Source organism: Centropristis striata, chromosome 12, assembly GCF_030273125.1.
Source record: "Centropristis striata isolate RG_2023a ecotype Rhode Island chromosome 12, C.striata_1.0, whole genome shotgun sequence".
NCBI lineage: Eukaryota > Metazoa > Chordata > Actinopteri > Perciformes > Serranidae > Centropristis > Centropristis striata.
In genome coordinates this window covers 27,288,176-27,304,913 of record NC_081528.1, presented here as the reverse complement: position 1 = coordinate 27,304,913, position 16,738 = coordinate 27,288,176, and the positions used below count along the sequence as shown (strand labels likewise).

General features: G+C 39.6%; 1 protein-coding gene across 1 annotated transcript in view; it reads left to right on the top strand.

Annotated features, from left to right (window-relative positions):
• Positions 1–16,738, top strand: part of col23a1a (collagen type XXIII alpha 1 chain a) — a 146,662-nt gene that overhangs the window by 112,120 nt on the left and 17,804 nt on the right. The window contains 4 exon segments of the mRNA XM_059346867.1: positions 5,208–5,234; positions 5,896–5,922; positions 10,243–10,269; positions 11,182–11,208. Coding sequence (XP_059202850.1) covers positions 5,208–5,234; positions 5,896–5,922; positions 10,243–10,269; positions 11,182–11,208 — 108 coding nt within the window.

Here is a 16,738-nt window from a genome sequence, read left to right as displayed (position 1 = left end):
AAAGTAGGTACATTTTGATGCTGATACTTTTGTACTTTTGAATGCAGGCCTTTACTTGTAGTGGAGTCATTTCACAGTGTGGTATTAGTATTTTTCCTTAAGTAAGGGGTCTGTATAATGAATACCACCCCTGAACAATTGTCTTATAAGTTATGTGCATGCATGTGTGTATGTTTGCTAGTGTGTGAGTGTGAATGTGCTGCACTTCATTCAGGTGGCATACACATGTCTTGCAGTCATTAGTTTCATCAGACTAATGCATGCAGTAGTCCACTTCCACTGTAGCATTAGTAATGTGATAAACAGTGTTAATGACATGCGTGTGTGTGTGTGTGTGTGTGTGTGTGTGTGCGTGTGCTGATGTATGTTTTCTCTCCTCATGTAACCCTGTCACGTCTTCCTCTCATAAATCACAGTGGAGGGGGTTTGAGTTTCAGGACATAGCCTTCCCACTGTCAAACAATCAGAGTTGAGCAGACTGACAGAACAGTGCAGAGGGGTAAACACACACACACACACACACTAGTTGATTCTCATTCATAAGCCCGGCCACAAGCGTGTTTATGCGAAAGTGCCAGTCTGTGACAGACAGCGGCTCTCACTCAGCAGAAACAGGCCGAGGCCTCCATTGTTCAGCCTTCCAGGCCGCTGAGCGCAGATTAAAGCCAGACAGTCACCCGACAACATGTCAGTAATTTTCTGTCCCAAACACAAACGCACTCTGGTATGCTTTATTGTGCTCTTTGGTTTTAGATGCAGCAACTTTTTTAAAAACAAAAAAGGAGCAAATGTCATGTATCACAAATTATGTTCATGTAGCTCGAACAGGGAGTGGAGTTTTGGTCTCTGAGGGGACATGAACGTGACCGAAGAGGACTGAGAAATATTCACCAGAGGGTCGCTGGATGACTGAGGGAGGAGAAGATAATGGTATCAAAGGAGGAAAGTAGAACCAGACTAATGGAAAGGGTTCACTCACTCTTCCTTAATTTTAAAGCCATGTAATTGAGCCTAATGCATGCGACACATTACCATGTGTGTTTCTCGCTGAGACGTCTGCTCAGATGTGCAGACACCAGGTTTTCACGCAGCATCCTCAACAATTACACCGTGCTGCATAATCACCAGTCTGCACCATAGGGAGCACAATAAAGACACTAAAGACACCCCTCGCCCTGTTTCATTGGGATTAAGACACACACACACGCATGTATGAGCATGCACGCACGCACACACACACACACACACACACACACATTAACAATCATAGACACAGACATGTGCCCCCCAGCAGGACAAGTTATTTTCCAGAAATGTGTTTAAAAGCCATCTAATTGGTGGGAATGCTGAGTCGAAAGCTTTTTTTTCTACTGAGGGACGCTGCGGGACAAGATGGCGATGTAGACTAGAAATACGCACAACGAACCACACACACATAAAAAGGCTTTATTTAATTTCCCCCCACATTCACTTGAGGTATTGGTGGTAATCTTTGGCCTATTTTGACACTTTTTTTAGACATTAATCTCCCTTTTTCTTTTTTCTTTTTTCTTCTATCCTTATGTTTTGCGTGGCATTTATGGTGTGAGAAGTATTGTCAAAAATATAGATTTTTTAATACATAATGTACAAGGATTATTTGAAATGGCTGAATACACATTTTTGGCTGTATAGATACTTGCTCTCATCTTCTCATTCACTCGTCGTACTGGCTCCAGTTAATTATAATAATTTGCAGGTATTGTTATAGTTATTCTGCTCTACCTAAACGTTGGTGGGTTTTTTGGGCAGCATAATGCTGAAATAACTCATAACATAGCCAGCATAACTGCTACAATCCTGTATCAAATAACTAGTGGTTAGTCTGTGTGACTGGTACACAGTGGCGGACTCAGACTGTCTGAGGAGCAGGGGCAAAAAAATTACAAGGGCACCAGCTGTATATCCTGGGGCATCAGCATGCAGGACTATTTCTCGCACACCCGAAGATTGCGCCTAGTTAGATAATTTCTCTCCTCACATATGCACCAGGCGAGAAATTACGTGGTACATAAAAATTTGTCTGGTGCATAAAAGTTCTCTAGCTTTCAGGTTTACTTCTGCATTATGTGGCCCTCTGAATATGTGCAGTAATGTTTCTCCTGTAAGTTCCTGCTCCACCCATAGACTTATTGTTATCTTAAGTCAATTTTCTTTGCAATCGGTAAGTCAATATAAAACCCTTATCGATCAAATATTCATTATAGAAAGAATCATAATTGACCTTGTTTGCAGTTTGAGGTATCCTGTCAACAATTTTACTGATCTTTTCTATTTTTTCTTATTCTATCTTTCTTTCTATAATGGTAATCTTTGGGGAAAATTCTTTTTGGGCTGCAGGGAGATCTTTCTGTTGCAATATCGTGAGTGTCCACTGGAAGGAAATTGGTTGCAACGCTGGGTGGCAGCACCGTATCCAGTTCTATAAAACATCCATGCTTTACATCGATAGCTCAATCTGCTGCTTCAACTCTCCACACTGACCAGCTACCTCAAAGTTGAAGCATCAAAAGTCAACAACTTAACTTAAAACTCAACACTAAAGTTTAAAATATGTTGTCTACTGTCATTCAGCTGTTCCCTGCAGCCAGTCAAGCAAGTAATTGATGTCATGTTATTGCTTTGCTTTATCTTTTAATAAAACAAATTTAAAAATTCCAGATGGTATCAAAAATGGTATTGAACATCCATATTTTTTAAGTTACTGTATCAAACTTAGAAATTCTAGTGTTGTGACTACAGTAGTGCACTGTGGATCTGTCCCACAATGGAGGTGCAGTCTGACAGAAGAGCTTTACAGAAAGAAAAGCAAAGAGCATGTTAAAGGCCACACATCAAAAGCCAGTTTCCCCTGGCTCCTGTGTTTCTGACTCTTACTGTCATCCATATAAACCCTTGCACTTAGTTTCCATTAAAAGTTGCCTTCTGACCTCTGTTGCTAATTTAAGTAAGGCTCATATATATTTTAAAGTATCTCATCTTATCAGTCATAGAAGTGCTTCCTGTGTTGTTGGTTAAATTATTGCTCCAGGTAGCTGCAGTAATTCTAGCTCTTACAGAGGTTACAGCGTCTACTGTATTTAAACTGTTGAGTGCCAGATATTACATACAGGGTTTTATTGTTGGGATTAAACCCTGTCTCTCTCTCTCTCACACACACACACACACACACACACACACACACACACACACACACAGAGTAAGAGACACACACAGCCATACAGTAGTACAGACTGTGTGGCTTGTTAGCCGCAATACATCAATCTGGTTTTGCTCCGGTTCAGACTTTGCAGGAGCCGATGACCTCACCATGTACACCTCGTCTACTCATCCTGACGAGTCTTGAAGGAGCCGAACCCTGATAAACGCTGCCAGATGCAGAGATATCTCTGCACACACACACACACACACACACACAAAGACACACTTGCATAGATCCAGCGATATGGACACAGATAGCAGGGAAAACTGTAGGCTCATTCAAATTCTCACACTTGCCTGACATGATAAACACAGCATGATGCATTTAATAGAGTGGTGAAACCTGTCTTGTATTGTGTGAAGCACCCAGCATTACATCCTTATACTCTTCACACTTTAGACAGTCATGGTGAAATGATCGCCGTCCGATTGGTCCCAGTCATTTGTTCCACCCCGTCTCAGCCAACTACAGCTGATTTCACAAGAAGCCCTCAAAAAGACTTTTCGCTGTATTGTAAAGTCTTTTGTACAGACTAATCACTTTTTGAAGACAGTTTATAGCCGTAGTCGTCCCATAACAACGATTAAAGACGGGCAGCAAACGCTCACATGATCTGTTATTAAGAGCAGCAACAAAGTTTAATTCCCTGCGTCCTTATGTGTCCATTGTCCGTCCATCAAAGCAGGCAGCGACGACACTGTGCTAGGTTTTCACTGCAGGACCTCAGGCCAGACATGGGGCCCATGGGGCTGGTAAAGCAGGGAGATGAAGAGCCCAATTTATGGAAGCCATCCAAGGCCAGAGATGACGACTGGTAGTGATGGTTTCCAGCCTGCAGAGCCACCGTGCAGGACTGAGCAACCTACGACTCATGGGACCTTGTAAAAACTGTTAGCTTTACTTTGAGTACGGTCATTAAGGAGGAAGTCAACATGAGCCTTTAGCACATACATCACATTTAAGTGTTTTTGGAAAGTTTGATCCAGTGGTTCCTTTATGTTTAAATAGGGATCTAAAGGTTCGTCCCTTTGAACTGAGTGTTGCTTTGCAGAGGAGGTTCAATGACTGCTCGGCTGTTTTTATTGAGGTAAACAAAGCGGACAACTTCAACTGCTGTTTCGGCACTTGGGTGAGGTTGGAGAGAGAGACTTACTGAGCTGCCTGCTGGATTATCTCACCACCACAAACACACAGGGACACAGTAGATGTGGGGTGAAGATTAATACAGCTGGACTGAGTCCACACAGAGTCCATCATGTTGGTCACCACGCTCTAAATCTTACAGTAATTATAAACCACCTGGAGACTGTTTAATATTCGAGTCTCACACAGTTAAATGGGGCAGGTTATTTATAGAGCTTTTGTGTAAAGATTTCCTTCTTTTCCTACTTTTTCATCCAATAATTGCAGCTGTTTCTCTGTCATTTACAAGCATGCTTATACTGTCCTCCCTTGAAATGTTTGTCCTGCCAAATCCACTTAATTGTTTTTCCAAAGCTAAGATCACTTACAGTGTTTCCTCAGAAATACAGAGACAAGACGTTATTAATAAATAACAGCAGTTTCATGATATTCTGGAAGGGGATGATAGCTTTGTCAGTGGATTTAAACCAAATAGTGTCTTAATCATGTTCTTTATTCACAGCAGACTGACAATCGATGAGTTTGAAGCCACTTATTAAAGAAAAAGTTACTATTTTTGAAAATGCACTTCTTCATTTTCTTGTCTGTTCACTAAGAATATGAAGTTAAAGACTGGAGAAACTTAGCTTTACCAACATAAGAGCTTGAAGTAGCTAACCTAGCTCTGTCCCAATTAACACATAATATCTCCTCATGTATCTGATGGCAAGAAAGTGAATAAACACATTTTCCAGAATGGCAAACTATTTATTTGATTGAATTGAATAATTAATGTTGCTCTTTTTTGTCTTTTTGTAATTTCTCTTCATCTGTCCTCCAACAGGGCCCTCTCGGCTTGGATGGGAAACCAGTGAGTATAATTAGTTTAACCAAATGTGTGAAACATGCTTTAAATGATGTCAATAGTTTTTTATCCCCCACAATATTATTATTTATTTATTTTTACCTCGTTGAATACAACCTCTTACATTCATGTAATATATGACAAAATATCAAATTGTTGCATTACCACAAAACACTTAAAATATTATCCTGTGTAAATAAACGTAACCTATAAAAAAAATACCAATATTAATTACAATGGATGCGAAATATAATTGAAAAAGTATTTTTTATGGAAAATAAAATATGTACTTGCCTGTAAACAGCATTGTGCTCAGAAATTACTCATTCATTTGATCATCTAATCTTAATTCTTAACATATTAAATAAAGACCTCAATATACTCTCAAATACCATAAAGTTGGACTAAATATTTTTTTACCTCTTTCTATGACTTGATTGTAATAATGTGATTTATTCTTGACAGATAAAGTGTATATCTTCTTAAAACTGTATAAATAAATCTCTTTCAAACTGAAAATGAAACCACAATTAACAGAGGATTGTGTCTGGAAGAAAAATAATTCCAACTTTATGAGCGACTGTGTACATGCTCTTTAGCCGTTATTGTTCAGGTTGACTGGCAGTAGTTTAATCCTAACTCCTAACTAACTTTTTTCTCCTCTCAGGGTTTCCCAGGTGCCAAGGGAAGTCAGGTACGCCAGCACACACCTGTTGTCCTGTTTTCTAATAGCACATATCAATTAAAGTGAAGCAATTCATTCTGAGAGACTTTCTGTGAATCCAGGTGGCCTGTAAGACAGGTGATGGTTCGCTAAACTTCATCAATCATCTTTACTGTTCCTAAGGGAACATTGCAACTGAGTGAAAGAAACGCAGTAGCCGTCTTGTTTCCTGTTCCACCTCTTAAGTCATCCCAGGGCTCCCAGCCGCGGGGGACTCATGGCTCAGCTGAACCGAGTACAGAAATCCCCTTCGCACTTCACCTCTGAGTGCCATCCATCACCCTTCCCCTGAACGCCCCGCCGCTCCCCCAGACACACCCAGGTGTAGCATGGAAACAGGCGGAGCAGAGCGAATGGGTTACACACCAGTGGGAAAAGTGAGAGACAGAATAAAGTTTATAACCTCTACAGAGGCTCTTTAAAAAGTCATTATAGCACCCTCTCTACCCCCCACTCTCTCTGTTCTCTCTGCCCACGAGACAGACGAGTCATCTGCTGAAATGTAAACCGCTCGCAGCAGAATGAGAGCTGTTTGAATAGCTCCTCTCTAAACACCATTAAGCTGTTGTTTCCCGCAAAAGGAGACCTCAAGCTGGGTCCCGTCCTTTAAGAGGACTCTCCCCATCGCAGAGGGTCTGCCATAAAACCCCAGCAGGTGTGACACAGACCTCGTGACCAGAGTCGCCTCAGTACTCCAGGGACGGAGGGGGAGACGAAAACAAGAGAATAAAGGATAAAAACAGTTTGATTTGTTGATGGATGCTGGCCGAGGGTTAGCCTGCAGGAATAGGTCAAGTTTAAAGGAACACTGACACGAGAAAAGTGAGTTCAAAAGAGGTTTTTTGTTAAAAAAACAACAAAAAGATAAAAGCTAAACAAAACCAACTAAGCTTTCAGACAGTCCCCCTAGTTGTCATGGATACAGTTTAGTTTAAAAGCTCTGGAAAATTACCAGTAGGGGACATGAGATTCTTTTATAAAATCTATCTAACTTTTTTCTTAAAACAAATATTATAATGATTTCTTTTTTTTTTTTTTTTAACATTAATACTTTTTTGCAAATATAATAATATATATAACAGTTTACAAACGTTTTTATTATTTCAACTTTTCAAAAAATATCCTTTCAAAAGCATTTTAAATATAGTAAAACTGAAATAAAAAAACAAAATATTTATAATAAATATCAAAATTAAAACTGAGAACTTCCAAACTTCAGGTTTTTATGGCTGCACCACTGAATCAAATGGAAACCATCCATAATGCATCATTTAACTTTATCCATGTTCTACCTGACTGATGTTTGTCTGGACTGTGTGAGCTTGTAGTTGCCAGGAGAACTGGGAGATTAAAGGGACAGTTTGGATTTATTAAAGTGAGGTTGTTTGAGGTACTTATCCATCGTCAGTGTATAACTCAGCCACTCTGTGTTCTGTGAGATAAAATTACTGTTTTTATCTAAAGAGTCTGGAGGCAGAGATAACAGCTGCAGTTCCTCACGTAAACTTAACCAAGGCCCGACAGCAAGGTGAAGTGGTAAAAATATTCTAATTATAGCGTACATTCAAAGTGGTATTTGGGTCTTTTTTTTGCTGCTCTCCCCTCAACAGCAGTACATCGATTAACTTCCAGCTGATACTTCTACCTGCCTAATAATTTCTTTAAAGAGACTGAACGCGTCCGCCTCTTCTCTCAGTGAACAGAAGGAGCGAGCAGAGCAGGAGATAAGCTGCTGCTGTCATCATGTGGCCAGTCACATTAACAAACTGCTTGTCCTCTGAACCCGACCCCCCCTTCTCCCTCTCCCTCTCCAGCTTCATACTCCTGAACACAGTTAGAGCTCCAGTTCAAGCAAAATGTCTGCCAGACAGAGAAGACGTGAGGAAAGGGGGAACAAATCAGAGAGGGGGCCTTCATGGCAGATTGCATGGCAGATTTACAGACTGAATAAAAACAGAGTGAAGCGTGTGAAATACAGTATGCGGTGAGGGGAAAGAAAAGACAGGGAGAACAGGCTTTAAAAGGTAAGATCTGCTCAGTGGAGTCACTGTTAGAGAGGCTGTGGCTGAAGTCACAGACAGTTGGTGGCAGGTTTCCGTTTGCTCCTCCTTTACTCTGTCAGTCTGCGGTCGTGGTGTCGCCACACTCGGTCCTTGTGCCACTGAGACAGGCAGACAGAGAGATGGACGAGGGCACGGCACGGCCCGACCGCCAGCGATTAGCTCATCTGTGGGTCTGGTGTTCATCAGACAATGAGCCGCATGCAGCAACAATCTCTTACATATTTCCATTTTCTATATTGGAGTTGGGCTGCTGGGTAGCTTAGTCCACAATAAAACATCATAATTCAGGAGATGATTTATTTTTTGTGTTAATAATCTCAACATTAGTCAAAGTAGCCAAAAGTTCCCCGCTGGTGGAACACACTACCAGTTCCTACCAGAGTAGGGGCGTCCCTCTCTACCTTTAAAAAAAACTCCTGAAGACCCAGCTCTTCAGAGAGCATCTTCTTTCCTAGCACCACACGATAATTCTACTCCTTAATGAATTGTCCCTAGCACTTATTGATGCACTAATAGCTCTTTTTGCACTATACCTTCATTGTTTGCTTTTATTCTTCCTGTAAGTCGCTTTGGATAAAAGCGTCTGCTAAATGACTCAATGTAAATGTAAATGTAAAAATAACTACTAACCAGTGGTGGAAGAAGTATTCAGATTCTTTACTTAAGTTAAAGTACTAATACCACACTGCAGAATTACTCCACTACAAGTAAAAGTCCTGCATTCAAAACTTACTGAAGTAAGAGTACAAAAGCCATCAAAATGTACTTAAAGTAACAAAAGTAAAAATACTCGTTATGCAGAATGACCACACTCAGATTGTTTTATATGTTCTAATTATATTATTGGCTTATATGTATTGATGCATTTATGTAAGCAGCATTTTACTGTTGTCCTGGGCTAATTTTAACCATTGAATATACTTTTATATGATTAACTTATAAACATGCATATTCACTTTAAATTGATCATATTTTGTTTATGTTAAATCTCGACCTGAAGAGTAACTAAAGCTGTCAGCTAAATGTAATGAATTAAAAAGTACAATATTTGCCTTTAAAATGTAGTGAAGTAGAAGTATAAAGGTACAAATGTGGAAATACTCTAGTACATTACAAGTACCACAAAATTGTACTTAAGTACAGTACTTGAGTAAATGTACTTAGTTACATTCTACCACCGTTTCTAAGTCATGTTGTTGTGGAGTAAAAAGTGCAGTATTTGCCTCTGAAATGCAGTGGAGTATAAGGATGAAGTAGCAGAAAATTAAAACACTCAAGTAAGTACCTTGAAATTGTACTTAAGTACAGTATTTGATCCCAGCGGTTACAGAAAAATCTAAAACATACACAGTTAGTTTGTAACACAATACCTTAAGTATAAATAAAATGTTCTCAACTTTTATTATTTTCACATTAAATAAAATATATCCTGCCAAAAGCATTACAGATATATTTCAAAACCAGGGTAAAATCTGAAATATAATATATAATAAAATAATAATAATCTATAAAATATTCATCATATTTTTATATTCATCCTTTTTTATGTTTCTCAAATAAATCTTATATTTCCTTGCATTGGACTGTGAAAATTAGACTTTTTTTTATTTTGATTTTTTTTTTACATTTTGATAAAGTTTTAGCTTGCACTCATCCACTCATTAAAAGTTCTCTTATCTAAGAGGTAGAGCAAAAATAAGACATTAGTGAATCCCAGAAAGCAGTGGGTACTCACAAATAACAGACACACAATAACAGATCATAGATTCAGACAAAATAAAAGGACATTTCTTGGTATATCTCTTCCTACATGAAGCTCAGCGTAACTGCGTGTCACTGCGTGTGTTGGCCTGTTCGCTCCGATCCTGTTTTCAGTTATCATTTCCAGCAATCCACATCTAAAACATCTTCCCCTCTCAAAGACTGAACAAAATATAGTGTTGCCCTTTCAGTTTTTATCTCTTCTTTATCTCAGAAATAGAAGTTTTAAAAAGGATTCTTGCTTCTCATGTCATATGGTCTTCTTATTGAGAAATATGTACGCTTGTGATTGAGAAGTCTCGATGGAACGGCTGTGTTAAGTGGTATTACTGCCCCGCCTTGCCATTTGATTGAATGTTCCCTGCTAACAGCCAGTTGAAGATGTACTGTGCTGTGATGTATGTTGCTCATATGATAACTGATTTATCCTGACCAACTGTCTCTGATTATCTCCTCCCTTCTATAGGGACCAGCCGGACCCAAGGGAGAAAAGGTATGCTTCAATGGATTTCGACACTCCTGCCAGACAAGTCAATGCACTATATGGATGTATTTCTCACATTAATTTACTGGCAGACAACTTCAGAAAAACTCAGGCACATACACGTACACACAGCTTCACAGGTGTTCTCGGCATCGCCCTCCCACGTTCACGTTTTCACTGCACGCCCATCAAACGAGCCATAGATTACATGTAGTTATGTAGGAGCTCGTATGTCTCGGCACATTCTCACGTCAAAGCACTAAACAGGTTTACAGGCCTTCCGCAGGGCTCGATGATAGCCAGATGTTCTCCCGCTCTGTGAACCTCTGCCCAGCCTGAGATGTGAGCGACTGCAAGAGCTGGCAGAGGAGGCTCGTTGCGATCGGTCATCTGTGAACGCACAAACGGGCAACTCTCTGTGTGTACGTTTTTTGCACTCAAGCGAAAATTGTCCAGATAAGCACGACCACAAGAACAACTGCAGTAAACAGCATCTGTCAGAGCAGGATTCAGTCTGATGAGCGGGGATGGACAATGACGGATGATGCTGGTGTTTGGAAAATTGGCTCCCGTCATGTAATCATGCTGGTAGCTCTGTAATGAGAACACAAGCTCTAAATCCTCATCAGAGACCCAACAATCCACAGCACGTGCACTCCCTCTTTAACTTCCATCACGTCCCATCAGATAATTCAAACCGCGGCCTATCAAATGATTTAAACAGTAAATGCAGACTTCCTGAGCTGGTTTGGGGACCGGTGACCTTTTGAGTCGCTGTCTTCCCTAACACAAGTAATGGTTTTTAAGCCTGTCTGTTACAGCTGCTCCACAGTAGCAGTATTAAATTGCATGCTTTGTCCTGTGTGCATATTCAGTGTTAATAACGTCTGACAATTGTTATTTTTCCTGTTTTTCTCCCAGGGTGACCAAGGAGACATTGGGCCAAGGGTAAGTCATGTTTTCTGTCTTTGCCTGAGAAGGTAAAAACAAGATGTTTTCAACTCTTTATTGTGCATTTTACAAACTGTTTTTTTCACTTCGGCTGACCTGGCTGAAAAGACTTTTCCTTCGATTGTGTTTTGTTACTCAGCAGATTTCTGCAAATCAAAACTGAGCTTCCATTCCATGCAATCTTCCTTCCAGTTTTTGCCTTCTTTCTCCTATTTGCTGTCTTTGTCTCTGCCTGTCAACTTTTTTGATTTCGCTCCTGTTTAAGGTCAGGAGATACTGCACTTTCCATTCACTCAGGAATTTTATAAGAATTTTTTTTAAAAGACAACAAAAAAACTTAGAAATAACCCATCTTTGCAGTTTCCCTTCAAATTGTATATTAGAAAAACTGAAAGTTAAAGGTATACTGTGCAGGATTTTCCTGGATTCATACAAAAATATTCCCTCTCAATCATCACGTATGACCCGCTAGAAGTGTGTTGCGGTGTCTATATCTGCAGAGCTGCTGCCCACGTTTCTGGGTGTCACCTCTGGGCATGAAGCTACAAAAAATAAAGGACACAATGTCCAACATGCTCAAATAAATTCCGGCAAAACAGCTGAGCAAAGCTTGTGTCCAAAACGAGATTGAATCCGAGGTTTGCTTTTGCTTTTGTTGGGTCGGGGAAGAGGTAGTTTTAATGTTGTGTTTACAAACAGTAAGGTACAGTTCCTGCATAGTATGCCTTTAAAGAACAAGGTCATATCTAATTAAAGCTACACCATGCATTTGTCTCAGTGACAAAAAGCTGTGACATTTAAGAAAAAGTTTGACATTTTAGAAAATACACATTTTCACCGTTTGCTGAGATTTAAATAAGAAGATTTACACCACAAGGTAACAGAATCCTTTCTATTTCGCCTCTATGTGCAACTGACAGTGTCTTAGGACTGCAGGAGGAAACCTTAACAACACAGGGAACATATGCAGCTTTTAAGAGAAGGGCTGAGGTTTGAGTTTTTACAACATCTGAAAAACTACTTGTCATTTTTTGTTATCACACTGGGGGGAAACTGTACATGTGCAAACAGACAAATGTGAAAACATCAGGTTTTGTCACATTTCGTCTTCGCCACATAACATTCAACACTTGAGGCTTTTAATAAATCAAAAGAAAAGTGTGTTTACCCTGCGCGGCTTTACCCAGCAACTGCACCAACAGCACAGTCCGGCTCCTATGATGAGGTTTGAGCTGCCCACATCTCTAAAGCCAGAGATGAGAAATGATGATATTAAAGAACGATGGAAATAGTTAAACGTCACCATCAAAACCCAACGGTTGGGGCAGCGAGCCAAAGCTGCCATCTCGTCCCAACCAAACTCTTGGTTTTTTTTATATCGCAGAGTAAACTCGCTCTGCATCTGGTCCATGTTGTCAGTGTTGTCTTTTCATGTGATATCATTCCACCACCATCAGATCTATGTAATTATCTCCCGTTTCATTCACTGTGGTTTGAAAATAAGCCCCCTGAGCTTTACATGGTGAGCGGCTTGGAGTCTTTGAAGAAGTCGTGTACCCCATGAATCATAAATTTTGTTTTTCTGCTTTGATTATGTTTAGAAAATCAGGTCAAGGTCACACTTCTTCGTAAGCAGAAAAAATCTTCAATGTTTTCTTATATCGCACAAGTTGGTGAATTACAGAAATATAACTTAAAATTGAAATGAATAGAACTGTAACCTCACAGCAAAGAGAGCACAAACGTCAGCTGGGATCTGTTCTAACTCTGTGACCGGAGCTGTTACAGATAATCAATGAATTAATTAAATTATTTTTTTTATTATTGATTTTTGTTGAAAAATAAACAATATACTTTTTACTTGCATATTTTCAACCAGGTCATTATGAAATTTCAATACAAATGAAACATGAATAAAATTAAAAAATGAATGATTAGTCAATTATTTGCTAAATATTTCTGTTACAGTTTTGATAATTGAGACATTTTTACGTAATTTTCTTATGACTGCAGCTCCCTAAGTAGTAATAAATGTTCCTGTTTTTTGTCAAATAATTTTAATTTTAAGGTGTTTTTTTTTTTTATTTTGTGTTTTTTGGACTGTTTTTGGACAAAACTAACATTTTGAACAACTTTATGCAAATTGGGTTTTTTTTCTGTTTGTTTGCTTTTTGTTAATTGTTTTTGTCTTTGATGATTGGATTTTGGCACGACCAGATTTAGATATTCATGTTTGGATACATTCAGATAAGTCACATGGATAGCAGAAGCTTTTTTAATATTTTAACTGAGGGGGCCCAAGAAAAGTATGTTTTCCCATCCCCATTAGTTTAAAAGGGCTATATCACTTTCAGAGAAAAACTGTTAGCCAGTAATTTCCATATTGGCAGTGGTGAGTCTTATGAGGACAGTAACTCTGACTGGGAGCCACTTAAACTTTCAAAATACTCACACATAAAGTATTTATAAAAACTACAAAAATTCCTCTTAAAAAGGCTTTCGTAGCCACTTGCTGCCTGTCTTTGTTATTATGAACATTCTTTAGAAAAATACCCAACAAATGAGGTTTGGAGAAATAATTAGAAATAGATGTGTAGTCATAAATCCTCTAAGAGTTGGAGCCTGACAATATTGGCATAACAGTGTGTGTTATGAGTATTGGACTGAGACTGAATGGCTATTGTTTTATAGCAGAGCACAAATGGAGTGTAAATTTGACAGGGCTGCGCAGCGGAACAATATTTATGAGGCAGCTCAAACATTACAGGAATTCCTGATTTCTATCAAGGCGTACTCCATTTGATTTCCCAGCTTATCCCTTCAGATTTTGAGGTAATATAGTTTATGCAAGACTTAAATCCTTCTGGCATTCTGCATTACATAGTTCTTCCAAATGGTAAATATTGCATTTGGACGAGGCTTCTGGAGCTTGGATGCCCTTGGATAAGTCTGCAGCCAGAAAACCTCAGAGTATCGCTTAGAGACACAGGCTCGGTTCAAAACAAACCCTGCAGCTCCTAAAACTACTGTATTTGTGAATGAGGTTTGGCACTGGGGTACATTTTCATAGATATGAATAGATAGGTTAGCAAATGAAAAACTGGGGTCTCTGAATGTTTCAAACATGATTTTCTTCACAGCCATGAATCAAAGCCCGCTGAGGTTGAGCAGATAAAAGGTGGTGCAGTGCAAGAACATTATCAGTACATAAGTTCAATCATCACCTCACCCTGATCTCAGCACTGTACTCTGGTTCACCTCTGAACTCTACAAGAGGATGAGAGAAGACATGTGAAAACAGGAAGTTGCCATGAATCTCTGTCAACCTGTGACTTCCTGTCAATCCGTTATTGTCAGTGCTGCATTTGTCAGGCTGTATCTGGTCCCAGAACAGATTACAAATACAGGATAACAGGCGTTAAAACAAGTTCACATGTCATAGACAGCTTTTCTTTTTTTTGGTAATTTGTGATTACGGTGACCAAGGAGAGATTGGGCCACGGGTAAGTCATGTTTTCTGTCTTTGCCTGAGAAGGTAAAAACAAGATGTTTTTGACTCTTTTAATGTCCATTTTACAAAATGTTTTTTTCACTTCCGTTGACCTTTCTGAAAAGACTTTTCCTACGATTGTGTTCTGTCCCTCAGCAGATCTCTGCAATTCAAAAATGACCTTCCATTCCATCCAATCTTCCTTCCAGTTTTAGTTTTCTTTCCCCTATTTTCTGTCTTTGTCTCTGCCTGTCAGCTTTTTTTGATTCAGCTGCCATGAATATATGTCAACCTGTTACTTCCTGTCAATCCATCATTTTTAGTGCTGTATTTGTTAGGCCGTATCTGGTCACAGAACAGATTAAAAAAAACAGGATAACAGACGTTAAAACACCTTCAGATGTCATAGACAACCTTTTTTGTGTGTAATTTGTACTGATTTGTTCTTAAAATACTCTGGCTTCAGCATTAACTTACCAGTGTAGTGTTGAAGACTGTTCCCCCTTCGATATGTGTTGCCCCTACCTAAATCTGAACCAAACTTATCCCTAACCCTAACAACGGAGGGAGGGAAACATCATTTTTACAGTAGGGGAACAGACTTTGACACAATACTGACATGCCTGATGGCCTACTAAACACAGTGCATGAGCGCCATTAACTGTCACAATACTTAAATACACTCGTTAACTAGTTGCAAACTGATTTGTTCAGTTCACACCAAAAACACAATACCATCATAGAGCAACCAAAAACATGTGACAAAAGTTTGTGTGTAGTGCTACATAGTCCTCAAAAGCGACTCTTATTTAAAGGCATAAAGATGGTAGCCATTCTTCCCAGCCCCTATACTGTCACATCCATACGTAGGATGTTGTCAATGCATGTTTAGGTTCGGCTGGCGGCTGTGTTGAAAGACAAGCCACGATGGGAGTTTCATCCTCAGCCAAAGCCTCCCCCGGAGCAGCTACAAAAGGCCATGGTTAGACAGGGCTTCGAGGTTGAATGGCTGTTTGTATTAGTATCAGCCGAAGGTCTGATGAGAACGAGGTAAAGGGGGAAGCCCACTGTGAAACAATCTATTCTCTCTGAGATGTTTAAGGAGCATATGTGTATGTGGTCTCCATGGTGGGAACGGTGCGAATGAGTGAATGTGACAGTGGGGAGAGAGGAGTGTATAGGCAAAGAGAGGAGGAGGAGGGGTCCGCGGTGTCAGAAAAGCCGCAGCTATCCAGCGCTCACCGCAGCCTGTTAACGGAAACCTCATGAGCAGAATATCGCCTCTTCTTTCTCTCCCTACTATCCCCCTGCTGTTCTTCCTCCCTCCTCTCTTAGATCTTCTCTCTGTCCTTCCTTCCATGTGTTTTTGGAGGGAACTCGACCAAAGAAGCAACACAGCGATCCGAGCTCTGTGGCGGCAGACAAACTCTGCTCCTTTCAGCTTGACAGACAATCATCACAGTTACTGTCTGTCAGCTGGAAAGAGCCAAGCCACCTCTGTTTGGTTTGGTCGCAAAGGGAAGGATGGGAAGACATTAAATGGAACACACACACACAATTAAATACATGTCTGACGGAGAGACCCAGGTTACAGTTTCTGAAAAGGGCAAAGGGGACAGTTACTGGGTCTTAGTTTTGGTTTTCTCAGTTTTAATGAAACGTGTCTCTCACTATTTGCAGATGATGTGGTTTTGTTCATTTGTAATTGTATGTATTTTCAAAAGGGGGAAACTCAATTCTGAACAATTTTCAGCATTGTGATATGTTTTGTGATACAGTATTGTTTCTCAAAAACACTTTTTTGATTAATAATTAATAGTTAACATGCAAAGATAAAAAAGTTATTGTAGAAATTCATAGTACTTTGACACTGGATGTTGCAGGGACTTTGATAAATGCAAATGCAGATCCTAATCTCTGATATGAGATACACACATTTTATGCATAATGTGGTGTTTTTATACCATATATGGCCTTGCTTACAGTATTGCAATATATAACAGTATATTGAGTCGTAACCACTGTATCGCAATACAT